Here is a 25,618-nt window from a genome sequence, read left to right as displayed (position 1 = left end):
TAAAAAAACTCTTTAAAATAGGTTTAAGAGGTGAAAGAAAATCTAAGTGTTTACAAGTCCGATGAACAAAGGTTTAGACATCACTTCGTCAGTAAGCCTTTTTTTTTTTTTTTTTTTTTAACTTTGAGAGAAAGTGGCTTCTCACACTTGAAAGGAGGAGGGGAAGGGGCAGGGAGAGAGGGAGAACCCCAAGCATGTTCCTCGCTGTCAGTGTATACCCAGATGTAGGGCTTGAAGCTGTGACCCAAACTGAAACCGAGAGTCAGACACTCAACTGATTGAGCCACCCAGGTGCCCCTGTCAGTAAGTCTTTCGGTACCATGTTAAATCTGTACGTTCTTTCTCATTTTTAAGTTCTGACTTTTTTTTTGTGGATTTTTGGGGAACATTACATTACAGGATGACGATGACTACTCATCATCTACAAGTTTGCTTGGTCAGAAGAAGCCAGGATATCATGCCCCTGTGGCATTGCTTAATGATATACCACAATCAACAGAACAGGTGATCCTTTTCTCTTGTTGTTCTTCCTCCCTCTTTTTTAAAAATTAAAATCAGAGTTTATTCGTAAAGAAAACTGAATATCTCAATTCCTATGGAAGCCTACATATTTTAGAAAGCAAGGTGTTAGAATGTATTGTCTTGAGTTGAATTGGGAGAATTGGAAATAATACTTAGTTTATTTTATAAAGGTAATCATTTCATGAAGAATTGAACTATGGAAATGTGGACATGTTGATTGTCTAATTTCCATATGTCTTATTCTTTTGTGTTAATATCCATAAAATATAAGATTTTTATTAATAGGCATTTATTAAACATTTTTACATGTTTTATAATGTTTTGGGCTTGTTTATGATACTTTTTCAGTATTTAATAAAGTGGGTATTAAATGAGACCTACCTCTTTTCAGTATGATCCGTTTGCTGAGCACCGACCTCCAAAGATTGCTGACCGGGAAGATGAATACAAAAAGCACAGGCGGACCATGATAATATCCCCAGAGCGTCTTGATCCTTTTGCAGATGGTAATTCTTTCCCACTTTTCTATAAGTTTTCAGGAATTTATTTGTCTTAAGTTGTCTTTAGCCCTTTGATTTTTTTTGGCATGCTTATGAATTTGCTTTTCTTTTTTAAAATCCCCCTTATTATAGATTTGTATAGATTTGGTTGAAGTCACAGATGCCATATTCTTCATCTTTATAATGCAAGTTTTCTTTCCAGGTAGAAGGACAAGAAAATAATGAGCCAATGCCATAGAAACGCAAAGGGTTAAAGGTTTTTCTTTTACTTTTGTTTTGGGTACGCTTTCTATACTTTGAACAAATGTGTTTTTCTGCTCAATATACTTTCAAACTATTGAAAGTTTTCATTCCAAATCCTAGACTTTTAGGCTTGTTACTTTTGAGAAACTGTTTCTCACATTAGAGCTCCCCCTGTATTGCTCTAAATGTAGTTTAGTAAATGCACCTACTTTGCTCTAAGCATACTTAAAGTTAAAAGTATGTATACAAAAAGACTTTGATATTTTTAATAGTTGGAGTCTGTTTTGCTAATTTTAGTGTGCAGGTCAGCACAAGGGGCATAGTGAGCCTGATGGAAGCTTTCCTCAGGTGAGTGAGTTTCAAAAGCAGAATTAGGTGCCTGTTTCTTAGATTCTGCTGCAGGTTTACAAATTAGACTTTCAGCCTGCATGAATTGGTAGGGATATTCTTTTTTTACTTGCATAATTGTAATTGATTTAAACATGTATGTCAGAATTCACAGGCCCATACTAACTGTCCTTAATTTCTTTCCTACAGCAGTACTGCTATATGCCAGTCCTGTCTGCATTCTTAAGGGTGCAGTTCAACACATCCTCTCTAGATTATGGTGAAAAAGTATTCCAAAGGAAGTCTTATCAGAGCTAGTGTCAGAAAGAATGACACTATCAATTGGGCATGATCTTCAGCATAGGAAATGTCTTAGAATTTTATTATTTTTTCCTAAATTGTGATGCTATACTACTTGTATAGCAAATTATCACATTTCTAAAACGCAGTGTGCCTCTTTGAATCTTACTATGTACTGTTTGGGCTTCATTAAGATATTTTGAAGTTTGAAAAACAAATACTGAAACTTTAACCAAGAGACTAACACATCTCTTTGTACACCACTTTTCTTCTGTGTGGAACATAACTGGTAGAAGTAATATATTTCAAGTGATATGTTTCCAGATGTAATTTATACTTTCTAAGAAAATAAAAATGTTTTGGAGTCAACAAAACTTAAAAAGAATGAAGCCCTTTTTAGTAACATGGGATCAGTATCAGATTACAGGTGTATTTTTAAAAGTCAGATTTTCTAAACGATAACTATTTTAGAACAGTGTATGGAGAACTTATCTAGCTATAGTTATTTGTAGTCAGGATTTTAACAGCTTGCAACAGGTAATGTTTTGAATATAAATATCTTTCCAAAGTGTTACTAATGGTAAAGAGATAATTTTCTAGGCTTCTATTCTGCTGCTTGAAGTCAGAACTGCTGATGGAGACAAAGGCACGAAAGTGTACGTATTCCGGATTAGCAACCCAGGAACCCATCACTACTGAAGACTCTAAACTGTGCTGTCATTTTGTTTTTATATGCATTAAAATATTTGTTTTAAACTGCCGTAGATATGTTTGTGTTCAAACAGGTTAAATTGATCAGCAAACTCAATAAAAAGTAAGATGTATAATTATTAAAGTTTTCCATCAAAATATAAATTAAATGATTATGGAATAACATAATATTAGAGCAGGGAAGATAAATCAGTTGAACCTAATTATCTTTTATTTATTGTACTCTTGTCCTGTTGCTGTTCTTTTCTGCAGGAGGGAAGACCCCTGATCCTAAAATGAATGCTAGGACTTACATGGATGTAATGCGAGAACAGCATTTAACCAAAGAAGAGGTATGTGGTTTTTATTTCAGTGGTTGTGAAATAATGTAAAGAAAGTTCAGATTAATACTCCTCTATGTTTCTTTTTTATTTGCTACACAAGTAATATTTTAATACTATTAAGAAAAATCAAATTGAGAAGGAAACCTTACCCAAAATTCTGCCTCCTTCCAAATTAAACTCTTCGTATTTCTGTATCCTTTTCTAGCCCTTGGCCTTTAGGCTGTATGTGTACATATGTATGTATATATACACATACAAAGAGACATGTCATATGGTGGATATATTTGTAGGAAGGATTGATGGTGTGTGTCCAAAATAGATGTGTAAAGGCAAAGTCAGATAGTTAAATCATTCCTTGAAAAGCCTCTTCAATTCCCCCATAAGATTCAGTTTGGATATGGGTAAATTCTGAAGGATTCCTACTGGCCTACAGTGATTGCTCCATTTTGTTTTAATAATTGACGATTATATAATTTGTTATGTGGATTAAGTGGGTAAAAGTAAAATTTTAACTTTACTTTAAAATCATAGGTAAGTTAAATGCGTTTGTTATGACTACGTTGTATATAATATTTACATATAGTTGGGTTTTTTTTATGTTTATTTTGAGAGAGAGAGCATGAGTGTGAGCAGAAGAGGGGCAGAGAGAGAACCCCAAGTAGGCTCCTTGCTGTGGGCAGAGAGCCCAACGCAGGGCTTGATCTCATGAACCAAGAGATCATGACCTGAGCTGAAATCAGCAGTCAGATGTTTAACTGAGCCACCCAGGCACCCTTTGCATAGTTAGAATTTTTAAGTTATACTTTTTGGCACTTTTCTATCTTACTGCATGATCTTAATTGCTATTTATGTGAGTTTTAAATAAAACTTAAATAAGACACTATCATTCAATGAAAGCATTTTGGGGGCACCTAGATGGCTCAGTTAAGCATCCAAGTCTTAGTTTCGCCTCAGGTCATGATCTCACAGTTGATGGGTTCGAGCCCTGTGTCAGGCTCTGCACCATCGGTTCTTTCTGCCCCTCTCCTGCTCCCTTGCTCCCTTGCTCGCTCACTCTGTCTCTCAATAAATAAATAAACAAACATATTAAAAAAGAATTTTGGTTCTCCGCTATGGAAGATTTTACTTAATTGTATTTAAAGTAAGTTGCTCTGTGTTATAAATTCTGTACTTAACCTGTTGTGCTGAAAGACATTGTATTAGACTAGAAATACAGAAAAGGAGAAATAAAGAATGGGACTACCAGTAGCAGCATAGAACAGAGAATGAAGAAGAAAATGACGTTAGGTGGAAATAACCGTGCTAATTAGAATATGTTGAAAATATTTTAGAGATACTCAATGCTTATTCAAATATTTTTAGAGAGAAATTAGGCAACAACTAGCAGAAAAAGCTAAAGCTGGAGAACTAAAAGTTGTCAATGGAGCGGCAGCGTCCCAGCCTCCCTCAAAACGAAAACGGCGTTGGGATCAAACAGCTGACCAGACTCCTGGTGCCACTCCCAAAAAGCTATCAAGTTGGGATCAAGCAGAGGTAATTTATTTTTATTTTTTATGATTGTTATTATTTTTAATTTTTCCCTCTCACAAGGAATGTTTTAGTCTCTTGGTGACATAACAAGGTAACACAGACTGAGTGGCTTACACGGTAGTCATCTGTTTTCTCACAGTTCTGGAGGCTTGAAGTCAACATCAGGGTGCCAACAGGGTTGTTGTCTGGTGGGAGTTCTCTTTTTGGCTTGCCAATGAGGTTGCCTTTTTGCTGTTTCCTCACATGGCCTTTTCTCTGTGTGCACGTGGAGAGAGCAAGGTGTCTCCTCTGGTGTCTCCTCTAACGACACTGGTTCTTTCAGGTTAGGGTGCTAACCTTATGACCTTATTTAACCTAATTATCTCACTAAAGGCCCAATCTCTATATACACATAGGTGATTAGGGCTTCAACATAAGTTTTTAGGGGAAGACACAGTTCAGTCCATAACCTGGAATAAAGGAATGTCCCTTTTGGAATACTAAAATAGGTATTTCTGTACGTTACATTGTGGAGGTTAAGTACAATACAGTAATCTTATTTTCTAGGTGGATAAGTATCTGACCACAGGTGTCAACATGGGCAGTGCTACTGCATTTTCTTGGTTAGTTTATTTTCCTAGAGAACCTATTTGGGGGTTGTTTTTGCCTTTTTTTTTTTTTTTTTAAATTAAAAAATTTTTTGAAGGTTTAGTTTTGAAGGAGAGAAGAGTAGGGAAGGGGTGGAGAGGGAGGGAGACACAGCATCTGAAGCAGGTTCCAGGCTCTGAACTGTCAGCCCAGAGCCTGACATGCGGCTCCAACTCAGAAGCTGTGAGTTATGACCTGAGCTGAAGTTAGATATTCAACCAAGGGAATCCTCAGAAATTTTTTAATGTTATTTATTTTTGAGAAAGAGTGAACACAAGTGGGGGAGGGGCAAAAAGAGGGGGGAGGAAGAGGATCCAAAACCAGCTCTCTGCTGATAGCATTTGACCCCATGTGAGACTCGAAGTCATGAACTGTGAGACACTCAATTGACTCAGCAACCCAAGCACCTTTGTTTTAAAATGTTTAAAAACTTAAACATGTTCCCACTGTGAAATCTACCAGTATGCCTGTATCTGGTTTCATCTACTCTGTTCTTTCTGTAGTGAGTTGTTGATGCCGGTTGAACAATTTCTGCTTATATACTATTTCTCATGACCTGTTATACTCAGAGACTTTGTGTAACATCAGTTTTTTCTCTAGGTTATTATCAGTGAACACATTTTACTTGCTTTCCTTTAAAAAAAAAAAAAACTGTAGGAAACCATCCCTTAACCTTCACGTGCCCTTCCAGCCACCATCCCATTTCTGTCTCTTCACTGCAAAATGCTTTCAATGAGTTGTCTATACTTGCACTCTTTGCTTATCTGGTCTTTTGTTGAAACCACTCCACCAAAACATCTCTCGTCAAGATCATTTGACCTACTTTTTTAAAATCCAAAGATCAAGCTTCAATCCTCATATCTAGTATATGTCGTCATATCATCTCATATATCGTATCATGTCAGTGGCATTTTGCTATCACTTGATTCCCTTTTCTTAGATTCTGAATTTGAGTTTCTCTTGATTCTCCTAATAACTTTCTTCACTGATTCCTGTCTTGTTTGTGAGATCTTCCTCAGCGTCTTTTACCTTTGGGGTATTCTTGTGCTCAGTCCTTGGACCTTTTTTCCGTCTAAATGCACTCTTCTCATTCCTGTCTTCATATACCATCTCTGTGAAACTACTCCCAGATTTACAAATCTACCCCATACATGTCCTCTGTTCCTTGGACTTAACACTTTTATTTGGATATTTAATAGGCATTTAATTTTTTATTTATTTCGGAGAGCACAAATAGGGGGAGGAGCAGAGAGAGAGAGAAAGAATCTTAACCATGCTTCATGCTCAGTGCAGAGCCCAACATAAGGCTTGATTCCATGACCCTGGGATCGTGACCTGAGCTGAAATCAAGAGTTGGACACCCAACCGACTGAGCCACCCAAGTGCCCCAAGACTGCGGGAATTATTATGGATAATAGAATGAATTTACTTCCAGGGCGCCTGGGTGGCTCAGTCACTTAAGTATCAGACTCTTGATTTCAGCTCAGGTTACGATCTCATTATTAATGAGGTTGTGCCCCGTGTCTGGTTCTGTGCTGACAGCACGGAGCCTGCTTGGGATTCCCTTTCCCTCTCTCTCAGCTTGTTTATGCATGTGTACATGCTTTCTCTCTTTCAAAATAAATATATATTTAAAGAAAAAGTTTACATCTTACCTGACTCAGCAGGAGGAGCAGTTGCCAAAATGAGATTTTGAACAATTTATGTTCTTCATTCACCTAATTGAAAATTTCTCAACCCTGAGTGATATATAAAATCTTTTTAAAAGAAAAAACAAGTCTTAAGTTTGTTACGGTGTTTATGCAGATTTGCAGGTGTAAAGCTGGATAGAATTCTTGTGTTGGATAGAAAGCATCCAACTTTAAAATAAATACATAAAGGTATATTTCAAAACCTATATGGAATACTTGAGTCTTAAATCAAATTTTGTTTGGCTGACACTGAACCACCTGATAGTTTGATACTATACTGTCTCCACGGTTCAGGTTCTTCTCTTACCATGGGCTGTCTGATGCCCTGCATCACCCACCATTTGTCTCTGTTGAAACTGTAATGGAATGTTTGATTACTTCACTCCACTTCTAATCTTTTTTTCACTAATCTTGTCAGCTTCGGTTAGAGTTATACTACAAATGTGATTGCAAATCTCAGAGATTGAAATCATGTGTCAGTATCTAGTTAGAATGACCCAGGTGATCCAAAACATACTTATATTAAAAACACACACAGAATTGAACACAAACACAAGAATAGTATTTCTTAGTGAGAATTCCTAGGTATGTGTCTCTAAGCCCAGTTTGGGAAGTAGCGATGGTATCATTAAAGCTGAAATTTTTTGATTGTATATGTAGACAGAGAAAGCTTAGTGATTTTCGCAAAGCTCTAGAGCTATTCATGGCATATCCAAGGCTCATACCCAAAATACATTTCTTTTAAAGCTAGGGCTTTTTTAAAAACTGCTCAAAATTAAAACCTTACATCATTATCTTTAAATGTTTTTGCTATTAAGTAGGCATCTTTTAAATAGGGTAACGTAATTCTCATTTATACAGAAGACTAAAACATTTGTTTACTATTTTTTAATAGAAATTTTCTAGTTATTTTTGTGTGAATGTTTCTACGTATGAAATAAAAGGTTTTTTTGCTTTGTTAAGACCCCTGGACATACCCCTTCCTTAAGATGGGATGAGACACCAGGTCGTGCAAAGGGAAGTGAGACTCCTGGAGCAACACCGGGCTCAAAAATATGGGATCCTACACCTAGCCACACACCAGCAGGAGCTGCTACTCCTGGACGTGGCGATACCCCAGGCCATGCAACACCAGGCCACGGAGGCGCAACTTCCAGTGCTCGTAAAAACAGATGGGATGAGACCCCCAAAACAGAAAGAGGTACTCCTAGTGGAGTCTGGGTGTGTGTTTGGATGTAATTCTGATTTGATGAGTGGTATGTTTATAAGAGGAATCTGTTTACATCTCTAGTCCTGGGTCGACAGGTAAATAATCAGCTGCTTTGGGGACAGATAAAGGACTAAGCAGATCATATGCCTAACTCTTTTCCCTTCTTGAAGAGGTTTAAGATTTATTTTAGAAAGAATATAGGAGAAAGAAAAGTTCATAGATCATAACTTCGTTTTTATTGTGATAAAATTTACATAACATAAAATTCACCATTTTAACCATTTTAATTCATTGGTGTTAAGTACATTCATTTTTTAAAAATTGGTTAATTTTTAACTTAACATCCAAGTTACTTAGCATATAGTGCAATAGTGATTTCAGGAGTAGGTTCCTTAACTCCCCTTTACTCATTTAGCTCATACCCCCTCCCACAAGCTCTCCAGTAATGTTCTCTATATTTAAGAGTCCCTTATGTTTTGTCCCCCTCACCCCATTTTATATTATATTTGCTTCCCTTCCATTATGTTCCTCTGTTCTGTGTCTTAAAATTCTCATATGAGTGAAGCAATATGATACTTGTCTTTCTCTAATTTTGCTTAGCATAATGCCCTCTGGTTCCAGCCATGTACTTGCAAATGGCAAGATTTCAGTCTTTTTATTGCTGAGTAATACTCCTGTGTGTGTGTGTGTGTGTGTACACCACAGCTTCATCCATCGATGGGCATTCAGGCTCTTTCCATATGTTGACAACAGTCGATAGCGCTGCTATAAACATAGGGGTGCATGTGCCCCTTCGAAACAGTATACCTGTATCCCTTAGATATATACCCAGTAGTGCAATTTCTGGGTTGTGAAGTAGTTCTATTTTTAATTTTTTGAGGAACCTCCATACTCTTCCAGAGTGGCTGTACCAGTTTGCATTTCCACGCATTTTGTTAGTTCTTTATGAGATTAGCCATGGGAGGTTAAGACTTACTAAAACATCTGCTGTATTAAAATTTTATAAAGAATTTTTAGTGATATGGGAGAGTGCTTAAACATATAGTAGATGGAAGAAGCAGTATAGAGTTGTATGTGCAGAGTAATCTCAACTGTGGAGAAATGAATAGTGGCTCAAGATGCATAAAGTGGTTGTCTCTGGGTTATGGTACTATGCATGGTTAAAAAAATACTTTGTTTTCCTATTCCTCAGTGGTTACTATGTTTTTGTAATCAGTGGGAAAGAAAAAATGAAGGAGAATAAAGGTGAACTAAAAATTAAAACTCTTAAGTGGGTCTCCATTTTAAGAATATCCTGTTTCTGGGGCGCCTGGGTGGCTTAGTCGGTTAAGCGTCCCAACTTTGGCTTAGGTCATGATCTCGCGGTTCGTGGGTTCGAGCCCCGTGTTGGGCTCTGTGCTGACTGCCAGCTCAGAGCCTGGAGCCTGTTTCAGAGTCTGTCACTCCCTCTCTCTCTGACCCTCCCCTGCTCACGCTGTCTGTCTCTCTCTCCTAGAAATAAATAAAAAACATTTTAAAAAAATTAAAAAAAAAAAAGAATATCCTGTTTTTGAATTTGATCAGTTTCAGTATGTTAGCTCTTTGAGAATAAACTAATTTTTTGATATTGGTTAAAATTTTATAATTTACTTTTTTTCTTTAAAGATACTCCTGGGCATGGAAGTGGATGGGCTGAGACTCCTCGAACAGATCGAGGTGGAGATTCAATTGGTGAAACACCAACTCCTGGAGCCAGTAAAAGAAAGTCACGTTGGGATGAAACACCAGCTAGTCAGATGGGTGGAAGCACTCCTGTTCTGACACCTGGAAAGACACCTATTGGCACACCGGCCATGAACATGGCTACCCCTACTCCAGGTAGAAACTCTGCCATTGGAAATATTTTTTTCCTGGAAATATGATGAATGTTTTCTCTGAGATATTCTGTATGCTGTTAATGCCTATTTTTAGCAAGAATTATCAGATATAAAAAGAAGTCTTGGTTTGAGTTTATAATATAAAGCAATTAGAATTGAGGTTAACTGGCTTATAATCCCAGGGACCTATATAATGATAAAGACTTAATGCTGTAGATTGTTACGGAAATTTGCTTTTTTCGGTAGGTCACATAATGAGTATGACTCCTGAACAGCTTCAGGCTTGGAGGTGGGAAAGAGAAATTGATGAGAGAAACCGCCCACTTTCTGATGAAGAATTAGATGCCATGTTTCCAGAAGGATATAAGGTAATAACAGTGGTGTTTAGAATGTGAATTTTCTTTAAATGTTCTTTGAAAAAATTAATTGGTCAGGTTTGCATTGGCTTTGCCCAAATTTACAATTACTAATTCTTTTAGCTGTTTCCAAGTATTTTTTTTTTCAGTTCCAAAAAGTAATATAGATGAAAAAACTGAATGGTACAAAGCTTTTATAACTTTGTAAATTTCCAGGACTTCTAGGACCATACTTTGAGAACTTGCTGTCTTGGAGATATTAAATAGCTTGTTGCTTCAGTTTATCATAGTCCCAGGATTAAGCTTACATTAGATCATGGTTATTTTACTTTGTGCTTCACAAGATTTTGTGTATTTAAATTCATGCATTGCAAATGAACACAAAGAATATTCTGTTTTACAGTATCAGCTTGGAAGTTTATTTTGAATTACAAAATTTTCTAGGTACCTGGTACTCAGGGACCATGTGCTGGTCTAAAGGTAGTCATAGAAGTAGATCTTAGGTTCCAGTGGCCCTTTACAGAGCCTTATATTGCCAGTGCGTATTGCTTTTAAGAGTTTGTATGTGTATGTTTTCCCCTCTTGTTAGGTTTATATTAGGGTGTTTCAAGTGTGCATGAATTTCTCCTCTATACTTGTAGCTACCACATAATCCTGTGGGCATAGACATTTGTATAACTTTTGACTTCTGAGTGTCTTTTCAGTTGCAGTCATTGATTTCCTTAGTATCTGTAGGAGAGAAAAATCTTTCTTAGTGAATCTTATGTAAATTTCTTGGTTTAATCAAATGGTATATTTTATAGGGCTTTGGTAAATATTTTGGTTTTAGTTTTTTTGCTTTTATGAGAGAGAGCATGAGCCGGGGAGTGGCACAGAGGGGGAGAGAGAGACTCTTAAGCAGGCTTTGTGCAAAGTGGACCAACACGGGGTTCAATCCCATGATGGGATCATAACCTGAGCTGAAATCAAGAGTCAGATGCTCAGCCGACTGAGCTACCCAGGCATCCCAGATTTAGTTTTTATGCATTTTGTCAAGCAACTTAAGATTGTTGCTTTTACAGTCCAGAGATTTATGTGATTCTAAATTTTAATTTTATTAATATTAACCCTTTATATGTTACGTGCATTTTGTGAACTTATTTCCACTTAACGATATGTCAGCTCACTAACATGTTCATATAGATTAATGTTGGAGAGTGATCAGAATTTTATAAACCTGCTTCATGTATCTACTCATTTCCCCACATTACTAATATTCTTAGATGTGTTTTTTTTTTTTTTTAATTTTATTTATTTCTAGGAGACAGAGACAGCGTGAGCAGGGGAGGGTCAGAGAGAGAGGGAGTGACAGACTCTGAAACAGGCTCCAGGCTCTGAGCTGGCAGTCAGCACAGAGCCCCATGCAGGGCTCGAACCCATGAACCGCGAGATCATGACCTAAGCGAAAGTCGGACGCTTAACCGACTAAGCCACCCAGGCGCCCCCTTAGATGTGTGTTTTAATCACCAAATGAGAAATATTTGTCGTACAGATTAAAAATATTTTTTTTTAATGTTTATTCCTTTTGAGAGAGAGAATGTGCAGGAGAGGGCAAAGAGAGGGAGACACAGACTCTGAAGCAGGTTCCAGGCTCTGAACTATCAGCACAGAGCCTGACGCGGGGCTCGACGCCCTGAACTGTGAGATCATAACCTAAGCTGAAGTTGGAGGCTTAACTGACTGAGCCACCCAGGTGCCCCTCTCTTACAGATTTTAAATGATAGAACAAGCAGAAAGCTTCCTAGCTAATAAACTGTTGAGGTATTTTAAGTGCAGATTATTATGTTATTTTATAAAGTGAAGAAAATCCTAAACTGTCTTTTAATGTATTAGGTACTTCCCCCTCCAGCTGGTTATGTTCCTATTCGAACTCCAGCTCGAAAGCTGACAGCAACTCCAACGCCTTTGGGCGGTATGACTGGTTTCCACATGCAAACTGAAGATAGAACAATGAAAAGTGTTAATGACCAACCATCTGGAAATCTACCATTTTTAAAACCTGATGATATTCAGTACTTTGATAAACTTTTGGTAAGTGATAATAGAACTGAAGTATCACTTTTTATTTAGGAGTTAAAATTGCAGTATTTTAATCAAACTACATTTTCTTTTTACTGTTAGGTTGATGTTGATGAATCAACACTTAGTCCAGAAGAGCAAAAAGAGAGAAAAATAATGAAGCTGCTTTTAAAAATTAAGAATGGAACACCTCCAATGAGAAAGGTGAGTACCAGTTCATTACATCATCATGTTCACTATAATTTTATGTTCAGAAAAGTATAATCTTTACATCTTTACCAAGGGCATAGTGTAAGAGAAAGAAAGGTGTAATATGAAGGATTTAGCTTTTTTAACCAAATAGTTTTATGCTAATAAGGATGTTGAAAAATGAGATTCTCCTTTTTGTTCTCAGGGCCTTCTTATAAATTTTTTTTAAGTTTATTTATTTTGAGAGATACTCAGATCTGTGAGAGCACTAGCCAGGGAGGGGCAGAGAGAAAGGGGGAGAGAGAATCTCAAGCAAGCTTCATCTTAGAAACTGTGAGATCATGACCTGACTCGAAATCAAGAGTCAGGTGCTTAAGTGACTGAGCCACTCAGACACCTCTCTAACTTCAGAGTCATTAGATGGGATTGCACTTATGCTACTATGTGTAAGATGTCTGTGAAGTTCACACTAAAAATGTTAAGTTAAAGAAAATCATGGAGGGGCGCCTGTGTGGCTCAGTTGGTTAAGTGTCCAGTTTCGGCCGAGGTCATGATTTCTCCATTCCTGAGTTTGAGCCCCGCGTTAGGCTCTGTGCTGACAGCTCAGAGCCTGGAACCTGTTTCGCATTCTGTGTCTCCCTCTCTCTCTCTGCCCTTCTCCTGCTCACACTCTGTTTCTCTCAAAACTAAACATTTAAAAAAAAATTAAAAAAAAAATCATGTAATTAGTAATTAGTTTGTTTAGAATGCTTAATTATAAGGGAACACACCATTTTACTCTTTTTTACCCAGGCCGCATTGCGTCAGATTACTGACAAAGCTCGTGAATTTGGAGCTGGTCCTTTGTTTAATCAGATTCTTCCTCTACTGATGTCTCCCACACTTGAGGATCAAGAGCGTCATTTACTTGTGAAAGTTATTGATCGAATATTATACAAACTTGATGACTTAGTTCGACCATATGTGCACAAGGTTTGTTCTCAAGTCCAAACCATTGTTTCTAATGGTTGGATATTTTTTAATATAAAAACAATTAATGAATTTCTTAAGCCATTTATTATTTGTGGAATTTAAAAAATTCTTAAAAAGGGATGCTGGCGAGGATGTGGAGAAACGGGCACCCTCCGACACTGTTGGTGGGAATGTAAACTGGTACAGCCCCTCTGGAAAACAGTGTGGAGGTTCCTCAGGAAACTAACAATAGAACTCCCCTATGACCCAGCAATAGCACTGCTAGGAATTTACCCCAGGGATACAGAAATGCTGAGGCATAGGAGCACATGTACCCCAATGTTCATAGCAGCACTCTCCACAATAGCTAAAACATGGAAAGAGCCTAAGTGTCCATCAACAGATGAATGGATCAAGAAGATGTGGTTTATCTATACCATGGAATACTACATGGCAATGAGAAACAATGAAATCTGGCCATGTGTAGCAACGTGGATGGACCTTGAGGGTGTTATGCTGAGCGAAATAAGTCAGGCAGAGAAGGACAAATATCATATGTTTGCACGTATAGGAGGATTAGGAGGAACTTGACGGAGGAACAAGGGGGAGAAGAAGGGCGGAAATGGTGGGGGAAAGGGAGAGAGGCAAACCATGAGAGACTCTTGAATGCTGACAAAAACTGAGGACTGATGGATGTGGCGGGGAGGAGGGATGGGGATGGAGGAGGGCACTTGTGGGGATGAGCACTGAGTGTTACGTGGAAATTAATTTGACAATAAACTATTTGTAAAAAAAAGTAAAAATAAAAAATAAATAAGTAAATAATTAAAAAAATTCTTAAAAAGTAATAGCTGATGTATGTATTCACAACAAAAAAGGGAAATTTCACTCCCCTGTAAGACACGCCAGAATTTACCAATATTACATTAATAGGTCCTCTTGGACCATCACACATACATAAATGTGTGTGTGCATATATTGAAGAAACTTTTTTTCGTCTTTACTAAAATGGTTTTTATACTATTCATATTTACAGAGTCCCAGTAATAAGTTTTCTAGCAAACTATGTTTATATGTTTGTGTGTGTAAGTTACATAAATGACCTCTAATAAGAAAATTTTCTCAATATGAATTTAATTTTGTTGCAGGAGTATGGTATTAGTAATTGGTGTGAAAGCGTAGCTCTTTTTCTTTTTCAGATCCTTGTGGTCATTGAACCATTGCTGATTGATGAAGATTACTATGCTAGAGTGGAAGGTCGAGAGATTATTTCTAATTTGGCAAAGGTATCTACGTTATATTTCTAGAGAAGAAAGTTTTGTATCCATTGATGGGATTATTGATTATAGAAGTTTTGAAGGTTAATGTTATCAGCTGATAACCCTCCTTTTTTTCTTGACTTTTTAGGCTGCTGGTCTGGCTACTATGATCTCTACCATGAGACCTGATATAGATAACATGGATGAGTATGTTCGTAACACAACAGCTAGAGCTTTTGCTGTTGTAGCCTCTGCCCTAGGCATTCCTTCGTTGTTGCCCTTCTTAAAAGCTGTGTGTAAAAGCAAGAAGTCCTGGCAAGCGAGGCACACTGGTATTAAGATTGTACAGCAAATAGCTATTCTCATGGGCTGTGCCATCTTGCCTCATCTCAGAAGTTTAGTTGAAATCATTGAGCATGGTAAGTTGTGATATAACTTCATCTTTTTAAAAATTATTTTTATTAAAGTTTTTTTTAATGTTTGTGTTTGAGAGAGAGAGACTGAGTTTGAGCAGGAGAGGGGCAGAGAGACAGAGACAGAATCTGAAGCAGGCTCCAGGCTCCGAGCTGCCAGCACAGAGCCCAACACAGGGCTTGAACTCAGGAGGAGTGAGATCATAACCTGAACCAAAATTGAACACTTAACCAACTGAGCCGCCCCATAACTTCATGTTTTATAAGATAGGTGTCCTGAAATTTGGGGTACTAATTTAGATAAATGGAAGGGCTCTACCTACAAAACTCCATATAATTTGTGATGGGATTTATAACATCATTTGCTAATAGGCTGTGGTTCATATTGGCTTTTGCCTAATTTTGTCTAATATGAACAGATTCTGTATTTTGACTAAATGATGAGGTTGTGAAAATTAACTAAGTGTTGTCACTTAGTTACAACCTGTGTTTGGTTTTCTAGGTCTTGTGGATGAGCAGCAGAAAGTTCGGACCATTAGTGCTTTGGCCATTGCTGCCTTGGCTGAAGCAGCAACTCCTTATGGTATTGAATCTTTTGATTCTGTGTTAAAGCCTCTATGGAAGGGTATCCGTCAACATAGAGGAAAGGTAGGTTTGGTTCACCAGATAGATTTTATTTTTCTTTGCATTTCCACTCATTGAAGTTAAGGCAACTAAAATCTAATTTACTAAGTATACACATCTTTTATTTTAAAATAGGGTCTGGCAGCTTTCTTAAAGGCTATTGGGTATCTTATTCCTCTTATGGATGCAGAATATGCCAACTATTATACTAGAGAAGTGATGTTAATCCTTATTCGAGAATTTCAGTCACCTGATGAAGAAATGAAGAAAATTGTTCTGAAGGTAATTATTCCAAATTGTTGTCCCAGTTGGTTCATCTAAATTGGGTGTGTTTCATGGTTCAAAGAGAATGTTAAAGCCCAAAACTATTTAACTATTGTTAAACCAAAACTGTCTGTACTGTTATTTTTTAAACTTTTAGGTGGTAAAGCAGTGTTGTGGAACAGATGGTGTAGAAGCAAACTACATTAAAACAGAGATTCTTCCTCCTTTTTTTAAACACTTCTGGCAACACAGAATGGCTTTGGATAGAAGAAATTACCGACAGGTAAACTTATTGTAAAAAAATACTTTATCTTTTTTTGTTTTTTGTTGTTTTTTTTTGAGAGAGAGAGCACAAGTGGGAGGGGGCAGAGGAAAAGGGAGAGAGAATCTTAAGCAGGCTCCACACCAGTGCAGAGCCCACTGTGGGGCTCAAGGGGCTCCATCTCAGGAGCGTGAGATCATGACCTGAGCCAAAATGTAGAGTCTGGATACTTAATCAATGGAGCCACTCACGCACCCCATAAAAAATATTTTCAAGGGGTGCCTGGCTGCTCAGTTTGTAGAGCATGTGACTCTTGATCTCAAGGTCGTAAGTTCAAGCTCATGGTCATGGAAGCTACTTAAAAAAAAATATTTTCAAATATCTTTTCAACTAATCCTTTGGTCATTTTGAGTGAATATAACACTTTGTTTTTTGTCCTGGTCTCAAAATACATGCTTGATTGTAAAAGGAGGTGTATTGTAGTCAGCTAATTAATTTCCATTTTGATTTTGCGTCCTAGGATAAATACTCAGTTATGAATTAATGTCTTTGTCTAGTTAAAAGAAGTTCTTAATCTGGGCTAGGTGAAACATGACTACAATCTTACCTTAAAACATTTTGACTTATATTTATCTTTTTTGGGTTACCTTTCTATTAAAAGTTTTTAAAAGAGGAATTAACTGTTCTCATCCAGTTGCTGTCCTGAATATATCTTAAGGGTTTCTTTCCTTCTGTCTTTAGTTAGTTGATACTACCGTGGAGTTGGCAAACAAAGTAGGTGCAGCCGAAATTATATCCAGGATTGTGGATGATCTGAAAGATGAAGCTGAACAGTACAGAAAAATGGTGATGGAGACAATTGAGAAAATTATGGGCAACTTGGGGGCAGCAGATATTGATCATAAACTTGAAGAACAGCTGATTGATGGTATTCTTTATGCTTTCCAAGAACAGACTACAGAGGTAATGATACAGATTATTACAACAAATTGCTGCTGACCGTCATATTTGTAAAACATGCTACTTTTCAAGCAAATAGTCATCACTAATAAGTAACTGAATTTGAAATTTTAAAAATGCTCATATTTTCCTTTCAGTTGTCTATAATTGAAATTTTTTAGCTTTAAATTTTTTATATTTGATTTTTGTTAAAAAAAGTTAACATTAGAATATTTAAGTTTTGTTTTAATGTTTTATTTTTTTGAGAAAGAATGAGCAGGGAAGGGCCATAGAGGGAGACATAGAGTCTGAAGCAGGCTCCAGGCTCTGAGCTGTCAGCACAGAGTTCAACACGGAGCCTTATCCCACAAACCATGAGATCATCACCTGAACTGAAATCACTTAACCAAATGAGCCACTCAGGCATCTCTGAATATTAGTATATTTAAACTATTCAGTCACACACTGAATTCTAGTTTCCAATAAATGTAGTTTTTAAATTTAACTTAGCTTTTCTGTTTTAGGACTCCGTAATGTTGAATGGCTTTGGCACAGTGGTCAATGCTCTTGGCAAACGAGTCAAACCGTACTTGCCTCAGATCTGTGGTACAGTTTTGTGGCGTTTAAATAACAAATCAGCAAAAGTTAGGCAACAGGCAGCTGACTTGATTTCTCGAACTGCTGTTGTCATGAAGACTTGTCAAGAGGTAAACTTTTCTGTCAGATTCTTAATTTTCTCACCAGATAGTTTTCATGTGAATGTTTACATTTTAACTTTTTTTTTTTTTTTTTTTTTTTAACAGGAAAAATTGATGGGGCACTTGGGTGTTGTTCTGTATGAGTATTTGGGTGAAGAGTACCCTGAAGTATTGGGAAGCATTCTTGGAGCACTGAAGGCCATTGTAAATGTAATAGGTATGGAATTTGCTGGTCATGAAAGAATTTTTTAGTTTTGCTTTTTTAACTTTTTTTTTTTAATTAATACATAGAATCGTATTTAGGAATTGAGTAATGATTTATGATACATTGTTTTTTTAAGCACTTCAAAATTAGACTTAACTCAGGATGTCACAAAAGTCATGTTTCCTAAAACTCAAATTTATTGCACTTTAAAAGGAAAGAGCAAGTTGAGGACCTGTAAAGAGAGATGGGAGTAGTTACCAACGCAAAAAACTTTGAAGTCATAGAATAGAGAATCCTAATAACAGTGTCTCACCTGAATGTATTTGAGGGGTGTGAGAAAGCAGTGTTGAAGTTTTAATTGTAGGACAAAATATTGTAGATTTCTTTAACCTTGAATTAGTAAGTGATCCTGGCAGGTTTTTCTGTTTGCTGTCATGTTTCAGGAACATAACCAGGAAGAAAAGTGAGTGAGTTTTTCAAATTGTTTCATTTTTTATTTATATCCAGTTCTTCATCCACTCAGTCTTCTAACTCAGAGCAAAAATACAAGTATATTACAAATGCCCCCTTGGGTTTGGAGAGCAAAGCTTTCATTATTTAAGGATATAATGATGTAGCAAACAAATGGTCTCTTCTGTTTAATCTTTTATCGTAGTTGAACGTGACTTCTGCAAAAGTAATTTATGGTTAAGAGGAGCCAAAATAACCTAGCAGGAGGTCAAAATAGCTGACTGTGGTAGCCAACATTTTTCTCATTTTAGTAAGGGGTTTTTATGCAGTATAGGAGATCTTTGAACCATTGCATTGGCATGTAATCCCCAATTAATCCTGTTTTCTATACTTGAAGATAGGCACTTGCCAAAAAATCAGTTACGTGGCCACTTATGGGGCTCTGGTTTGCAGGGAGTTGTAAACCATATTGTTGGTCAGGGAAACATGGGAAAAGCAATGGAGAGAGAATCAGAACAAGCAGTTCTAGTTAGAGCAAGAGCCCCTGCCAGCTGCCTCCTTTTTTCTCTCTTCATAGGTGTAAATACCATCCAAGTATGCCCTGCATTGCAGGGAGACTGGAGATCTGTTTGTTTTGCAGTTAAAGGGTAAGGGGGCCCTTTCTGGAAAATTTTGCTTTAATTTACATGTCTACCTCTGGCTTATATTGTTGTGTATGGCCGGAACATAAACTGTCCCCATATTTAAATATGAGTTTACAAATACATTTCAGAACCAAATAAAACTCTTTTGTTGTTGAGTCTCCATCATTTTTAAAATCACTTCACTAATTTCTTTCATTTCTCTGCATAATCAGAAGTTGTTAATAAAAAGTTAAAAACAATTCTGACCCTGATCAGAATATGGGGCTTTTTTCTTTCTATAGGCAGCTGTAAGTTTATATTTATGCCTAGTCATGTATATTACATTATTAAGTAAAAGGTAAAACGAACAAAAGTTATAGTTCACATGTTTATTGATAGTGTGTTGACTTCTGTTAAATAGGTATGCATAAGATGACCCCACCAATTAAAGATCTCCTGCCTAGACTCACCCCCATCTTAAAGAACAGGCATGAAAAAGTACAAGAGAATTGTATTGATCTTGTTGGACGTATTGCTGACAGGTAAGCAGATCACCTGAACATTTTTATGAACAGTATCGGTTTTTACATTTAACTACCTTTTTATTCATTGTGTGAATATGCTTAATGTTGCTAGTATAGACATCTATGGTTAAGTATCCACTGAAATTTTCTGTGAAATTTCAGTTCTAGATGGTGATGGGAGGAGGCAATATAGTTTTAAGATTAAACCATCCTTTCTGAAGTTATATTTTTATTTACTCCTTAAACTGAGTAGGTAGTCATGTTTTGAGAACTGAATTTGCAAGTTTACCTTCTAAAATTTATTATCATCAAAATTTTTTTCTTTTTAAATTAGGGGAGCTGAATATGTGTCTGCAAGAGAATGGATGAGGATTTGTTTTGAGCTTCTGGAGCTCTTAAAAGCTCACAAAAAAGCTATTCGTAGAGCTACAGTCAACACATTTGGTTACATTGCAAAGGCCATTGGGTGAGTATTACTTATTTACTTTTATGCATGCATTTTTAACTTTGTAATAAACCAACTGTGTTGAAAAATGCTTCTATTTCTGTAGTAATCTCTAGAGGTGTGGTGTGAGAAATGCACTTGAGAAAGCACATTGTTTAACCACTGACCTTCAATTTTTGAGATGTTTTCTTAAATTTCCAATTGAATTAAAATACATGGACAGTTTTAAAATTTATTTTAATCACACCTCCGGTATTTTCAGAGAGGAAAATAGAACCATCTTTAGAATAATTTCAAATTTTAGTTGGTCCCTTTCAGGTATTATTTAAAATATTAAGGCCAGTTCTTAATAAAACAGCGTAACTCAGGTCTCATGTTAATGCTTTGTATTTTTAAAATATTTTTCCAAAGTGAATCCCCAGACAACTGAAATTATAACTATTAGATGGTTTGTGGTTATTTGCTTCTGTCTCATCAGAACCAAACTAGAAGTAGTCATCATTGTACAAAATGAGATACCATACATACATATGGTGTAATAACAGAAAATATTTTTAAGCAGTAAAACATATAAAAGCCAGATTAATTAGTCTCCTTACCCTGTCACACTTTTGATAGCAGTAATAGAGTAGTTTATTTCAGCAGTGGTATAATCCAGACTTTTGCAATGAATAGCTTTTGTGCTTTTTTAGCTTCTGTGTCTAAGTTTGTGGTGAAATAAGTGACTGATGAATAGATGTCACAAAGGTGTGTGGGAGGGAAGGCAAGAAAAGGAAGTAGATTGTGTGTGTTGAGGCATGAGGGACCACAGTTCAGATACTGCTGCCTAGCTCTAGTGGCCATGTTTTGACCACTCTAGAATTGTTCAGTCTAAACTTTATATTTTAGGGAGTTCATAATAAAGACTAAAAATTACATTTGAAAATGATTCCATTTGAATTTCTCCAACAGATATTGTAATTTAAATGAAGTTTTTGAGTAGAAACAAGTGCTAGTGCCGAGTGACTTCATTGTATTTTATCATAAAATTACAAAGTTACCAATAATTATTTACCATAAAGTTTTATTCTTTTGCATTTTTTCCCCAAAGTTTGATTTATAATCTAACAGTTTGGTGATACATTTATTTTTTTCAGCCCTCATGATGTATTGGCTACACTCTTAAACAACCTCAAAGTTCAGGAAAGGCAGAACAGAGTTTGTACCACTGTAGCAATAGCTATTGTCGCCGAAACATGTTCACCCTTCACAGTACTACCTGCCTTAATGAATGAATACAGAGTTCCTGAGCTGAATGTTCAAAATGGAGTGTTAAAATCACTTTCCTTCTTGTTTGAATATATTGGTGAGATGGGAAAGGACTACATTTATGCTGTAACACCATTACTTGAAGATGCTTTAATGGATAGGTAAGTGACCCGAATTAAATGTAAGAAAGTAGTTATAATTCTTCCTTTATTTTAAAACTTACTGAAATAATTATTAAGTGATCTGTTTGTTAATGATGCAGTCAAAGGAGGGGGAATATGAGACTGGATTTCTATGAAAGTGAAGGTGACCATTCTCTCTAAATAATATGTATGCTATAGTGGTTCCCCACATTTTCTCTTCTAGGCACTCCCTCCCCTTTTTAGCCCTCCTTTCATATCTTAAGACTAAATACATTTTGAAAAGCAGTAATTGGTAAACTGTTGTTTTAAAAAATAATTGAAGTCATGGGGTGCCTGGGTAGCTCAGTTGGTTGAACATCCGACTCTTGATTTCAGCTCAAGTCATGATCCCAGGGTCATGTGATCAAACCCTGATTTCATGCTTAGCATGGAGTCTGCTTGGGATTCTCTCCCCCTCCCATGTGTGTGCTTTCTCTCTAAAAAAGAGAGAAAGGAAAGAAAGTAATTAAAGTCAAATATAGTTAGAGGAAATGATGAGTGTGAGTTTGTTGGTGTGGCATATAGACGTAATCTTTTTAGCTTTATATTAGTGTATGTGAAGCAGAGATTATCATTAGGCTTTGGAACTACGAAACATAAGCTATACTATTCCCATTTCAGGCCCTCAGTTATTCAGACAGTGACCATTGAATATAGTACTGCTCAGTTATTTGACAGTCAGATTCCTGATACCTTTAACCATCTGGACGACATAGAGCTTTAAACACAAAATTAATGTAAAGAAAGGTTCAAGATCCAGGTAGTAAGGGAGGGGTGCCTGGGTGGCTCAGCTGTTTGAGCATCTGATTCTTGTTCTTTGGCTCAGGCTATGATCTCCAGGTTCATGAGTTCAAGCCCCATGTCGGGCTCTGTACTGACAGCTTGAGATTCTCTCTCTTCCCCTTTCTATTGCCTCCCCACTCCCTTTGTCTCTCTCTCTGTCTCTCAAAATGAATAAACTTAAAAAAAAATCCAAGTAGTAAGGGAAATGACTGTTTTGTTTGGCTTTTTTTTTTTCAGGAAAGATAAGGTATCCAAATTAGAAACAATTCAATTAGTTTTGTGTACAGATTAAAGTTACTCATTCATGACTTTGCACAGGGGAGACTTAACAGGATAAACAAGTTCTAGCTAGGTATAAATGCAAGACATTGAGACAGAATAAGAATCAGGCTCTGTTAAAAGCCTGGCCACCTGGGGCCCAGTAAAACAGAAGCAAATTGTTCCGAGTGCAGCCATCAAAGTATGTGACTTGCAGTTAAAATTTATATTCTATGTACTATTAAAAAAAAATTTTTTTTAATGTTTATTTAATTTTGAGAGAGAGCNGGGTAGGGGGTGGGGGAGGGCAGAGAGAGGAGGAGAGACAGAATCCAAAACAGACTCAGGCCGCTTAACTGACTGAGCCACCTAGATGCCCCTCTGTATACTATTTTTTTTTAAATTTTTTNAGTATACTTTTAAGTTGAGGTATAACTTGTCAAGAACTACTCAATGAAAAGAAACAATACTTTTGGGAAATTTATTAGTAATACTGCTTTACTGTGAAGTCTAATCAAGTAAGTAAGAAATAAAGATGCTAGCAAGTTCAGTGTTTTTTCTTACATCTCTGAGATGTTGTTACCTGTGTGAACTTGTTCTTTATACTCATCACAAACTTACCTGTTGTTTGTCCCAGTTGAGTCACTCTAGAATAAATAACCCAATGATTTGTTGTAAATAAATTCAGTTAACATGGGAAATGATAGAATTCTTACTCTGTAGGTTTGAAAAAACTTGGGGCGCCTGGGTAGCTCAGTCGGTTAGGCATCCGACTTTGGCTCAGGTCATGATCTCACAGTTCGTGGGTTCGAGCCCCGCATCGGTCTCTGTGCTGACTGCCATCTCAGAGCCTGGAGCCTGTTTCAGATTCTGTCTCCCTCTCTCCCTGATCCTCTCCTGCTCACGCTGTTTCTCTCTCTCTCTCTCTCAGAAATAAATAAAACATTTAAAAAAAAAATTAAAAATTTCTCCCCAAATTGCTTTTTTGAGTGAAACTTAAAATTTGCAAGGGAAGAGATTTAATTTTAATTTAGTTATCTCATATAGCAGTATTCACTTACTTTTCAAATCTATTCAAGTGATAGAATTTAAAATGAGGTTACCATTATTCATATCTAAGAGTCATGTATCCCCTCTTTAGTAGCATACTGAAATGTGCACCACACAGGGCTCTCTTGCTCATATTCCTTTCAAAGGTTAATTGGGAATTAAGGTTTAATTCTGACCCACAGTGCATCATTAAAGTAAAAGATCTCAAGGGGAATCCTGTATCTGATACAGAATACTGTGTATTCAATCACTTTATATCAGGTACATAAAGTATGAGAGGTCTGCATTTGTTCCCTGCACTGAATTTGTAATTTAGTTTCTAATTAGAATAGGCAAGTGTTTCCTGTTAAAACTAAGACTATTTTAACAAAGCATTTTTTTTCACCCTGCTACAGGGACCTTGTACACAGACAGACAGCCAGCGCAGTGGTGCAACACATGTCACTTGGGGTTTATGGATTTGGTTGTGAAGATTCACTGAATCACTTGTTGAACTATGTATGGCCCAATGTGTTTGAGACCTCACCCCATGTAATTCAGGCAGTTATGGGAGCCCTGGAGGGCCTGAGAGTTGCTATTGGACCATGTAGAATGTTACAGTACTGTTTACAGGTAAGGTTAAGATTTTTAAAGGGTTACTCAGTGAAAAAAATAATTTAGTTAATTAAGTCACTTCTTAATTATCAGTAGGGTAGTTTGTACCATATGGGAAAACAGTTGGGGGTGGGGGTGGAGAAGAGATTAGATTTTGTCTTAGCTTGTTGCGGTTTTGTGCATTTGTCAGGGTTTTTTCTCTTGAAGAGAAATATTTGGAATTCTGTCTTTATGGTTTGTTGGTTAGTTGTGCCAAGGTTATGTATGTTATTGAAAATTGAAATAATATAATCTTCTAATTACTCTAGGGTTTGTTTCACCCGGCCCGGAAAGTCAGAGACGTGTACTGGAAAATTTACAACTCCATCTACATTGGTTCACAGGATGCTCTCATAGCACATTACCCAAGAATCTACAATGATGATAAGAACACCTATATTCGTTACGAACTTGACTATATCTTATAACTTTATTGTTTCTTTTGTGTTTAATGCACAGTTGTTTCACCTGTTAAACTTGCTTCGATTTGGTGATGTAAACTTTTAAACATTGCAGATCAGTGTAGAACTGGTCATAGAGGAAGAGCTAGAAATCCAGTAGCATGATTTTTAAATAATCTGTCTTTGTTTTTGATGTTAAACAGTAAATGCCAGTAGTGACCAAGAACACAGTGATTACACACACTATACTGGAGGGATTTCATTTTTAATTCATCTTTATGAAAACTTAGAGTTCATTCCTTGTGTTTAAAGGGAATGTTTAATTGAGAAATAAACATTTGTGTACAAAATGCTAACTTGTGTGTGTTTTTTGAACATGACTTGTAAAATGCAGAACTTTGATAAAGTTACTGGTTTGTGTAGAGTAAGTGGCTTAATTTTATTTTCTGTTACCTGGTTTATAGAAAGTAGTTAGCAGAATATAAACTATATAAAGTGATGGCATCTTTGTCAAACTCCATTGTTCTGTTGATAATGACATCAAGAAAAGTCGTAGCTTTGGGTGTGTTCACCTCAAATTAGCACAACCGTTCCATCACCATAGAGAATATAGCACCTTTGCTAACCTGTCTTGAATAATACTATTTTGCACTTACATAGCGCCTTTCATCTCCTGATTTCTCAAAATGCTTTATGAACATGTTAAGGAGAAATGATTCAAGTCCTATTTAACTCTTGAGTCTGTGTTTAGAAAGTGGGGAAGGTAACCTTACTTCGAAACTGCTTTCTACCTAAGTATTGCTAATAGAATAAGACAATCTTTGGGCTTTTTCCCATGTCATAAGCCAGTACTCAACGATGTATTCAGTAAATACTTGTTGAATACCTACTGTATACCAGCCACTGTGCTTAGTGTAGGGGATGCAAAGGTGCTTTTGACCTGCCCCTTGCCCTTAAGAAATG

At 36.6% G+C, this 25,618-nt stretch overlaps 1 protein-coding gene across 4 annotated transcripts in view; it reads left to right on the top strand.

Moving 5' to 3' along the window:
- The window catches only part of SF3B1 (splicing factor 3b subunit 1), a 37,670-nt gene extending 12,659 nt beyond the window's left edge, over positions 1-25,011 (top strand). The window contains exons 3-25 of one of the 4 annotated variants that reach the window (XM_077745803.1): positions 400-504; positions 914-1,028; positions 2,856-2,935; positions 4,289-4,459; positions 7,738-7,975; positions 9,629-9,841; positions 10,087-10,208; positions 12,069-12,266; positions 12,357-12,458; positions 13,236-13,415; positions 14,594-14,680; positions 14,802-15,072; positions 15,569-15,714; positions 15,826-15,972; positions 16,112-16,237; positions 16,958-17,179; positions 17,680-17,862; positions 17,959-18,070; positions 19,553-19,673; positions 19,990-20,121; positions 21,237-21,509; positions 24,017-24,233; positions 24,524-25,011. In XM_077745803.1, the coding sequence (XP_077601929.1) occupies positions 400-504; positions 914-1,028; positions 2,856-2,935; positions 4,289-4,459; positions 7,738-7,975; positions 9,629-9,841; positions 10,087-10,208; positions 12,069-12,266; positions 12,357-12,458; positions 13,236-13,415; positions 14,594-14,680; positions 14,802-15,072; positions 15,569-15,714; positions 15,826-15,972; positions 16,112-16,237; positions 16,958-17,179; positions 17,680-17,862; positions 17,959-18,070; positions 19,553-19,673; positions 19,990-20,121; positions 21,237-21,509; positions 24,017-24,233; positions 24,524-24,682 (3,720 nt within the window). In that variant the 3' untranslated portion in view covers positions 24,683-25,011. Of the gene's footprint in view, positions 1-399; positions 505-913; positions 1,029-1,094; positions 2,936-4,288; positions 4,460-7,737; positions 7,976-9,628; positions 9,842-10,086; positions 10,209-12,068; positions 12,267-12,356; positions 12,459-13,235; positions 13,416-14,593; positions 14,681-14,801; positions 15,073-15,568; positions 15,715-15,825; positions 15,973-16,111; positions 16,238-16,957; positions 17,180-17,679; positions 17,863-17,958; positions 18,071-19,085; positions 19,156-19,552; positions 19,674-19,989; positions 20,122-21,236; positions 21,510-24,016; positions 24,234-24,523 lie in introns of those variants that run through there. The other 3 variants (XM_077745804.1, XM_077745805.1, XM_077745806.1) reach the window with 3 other exon arrangements.
- The last annotated feature ends 607 nt before the right edge of the window (positions 25,012-25,618 follow it).

The sequence above is a fragment of the Crocuta crocuta genome, unplaced genomic scaffold (assembly GCF_008692635.1).
Source record: "Crocuta crocuta isolate KB4526 unplaced genomic scaffold, BGI_CrCroc_1.0 scaffold564, whole genome shotgun sequence".
Classification (NCBI taxonomy): Eukaryota; Metazoa; Chordata; class Mammalia; order Carnivora; family Hyaenidae; genus Crocuta; species Crocuta crocuta.
Note: the sequence above shows the minus strand (reverse complement) of the source record. Positions and strands in the feature narration are given on the sequence as shown.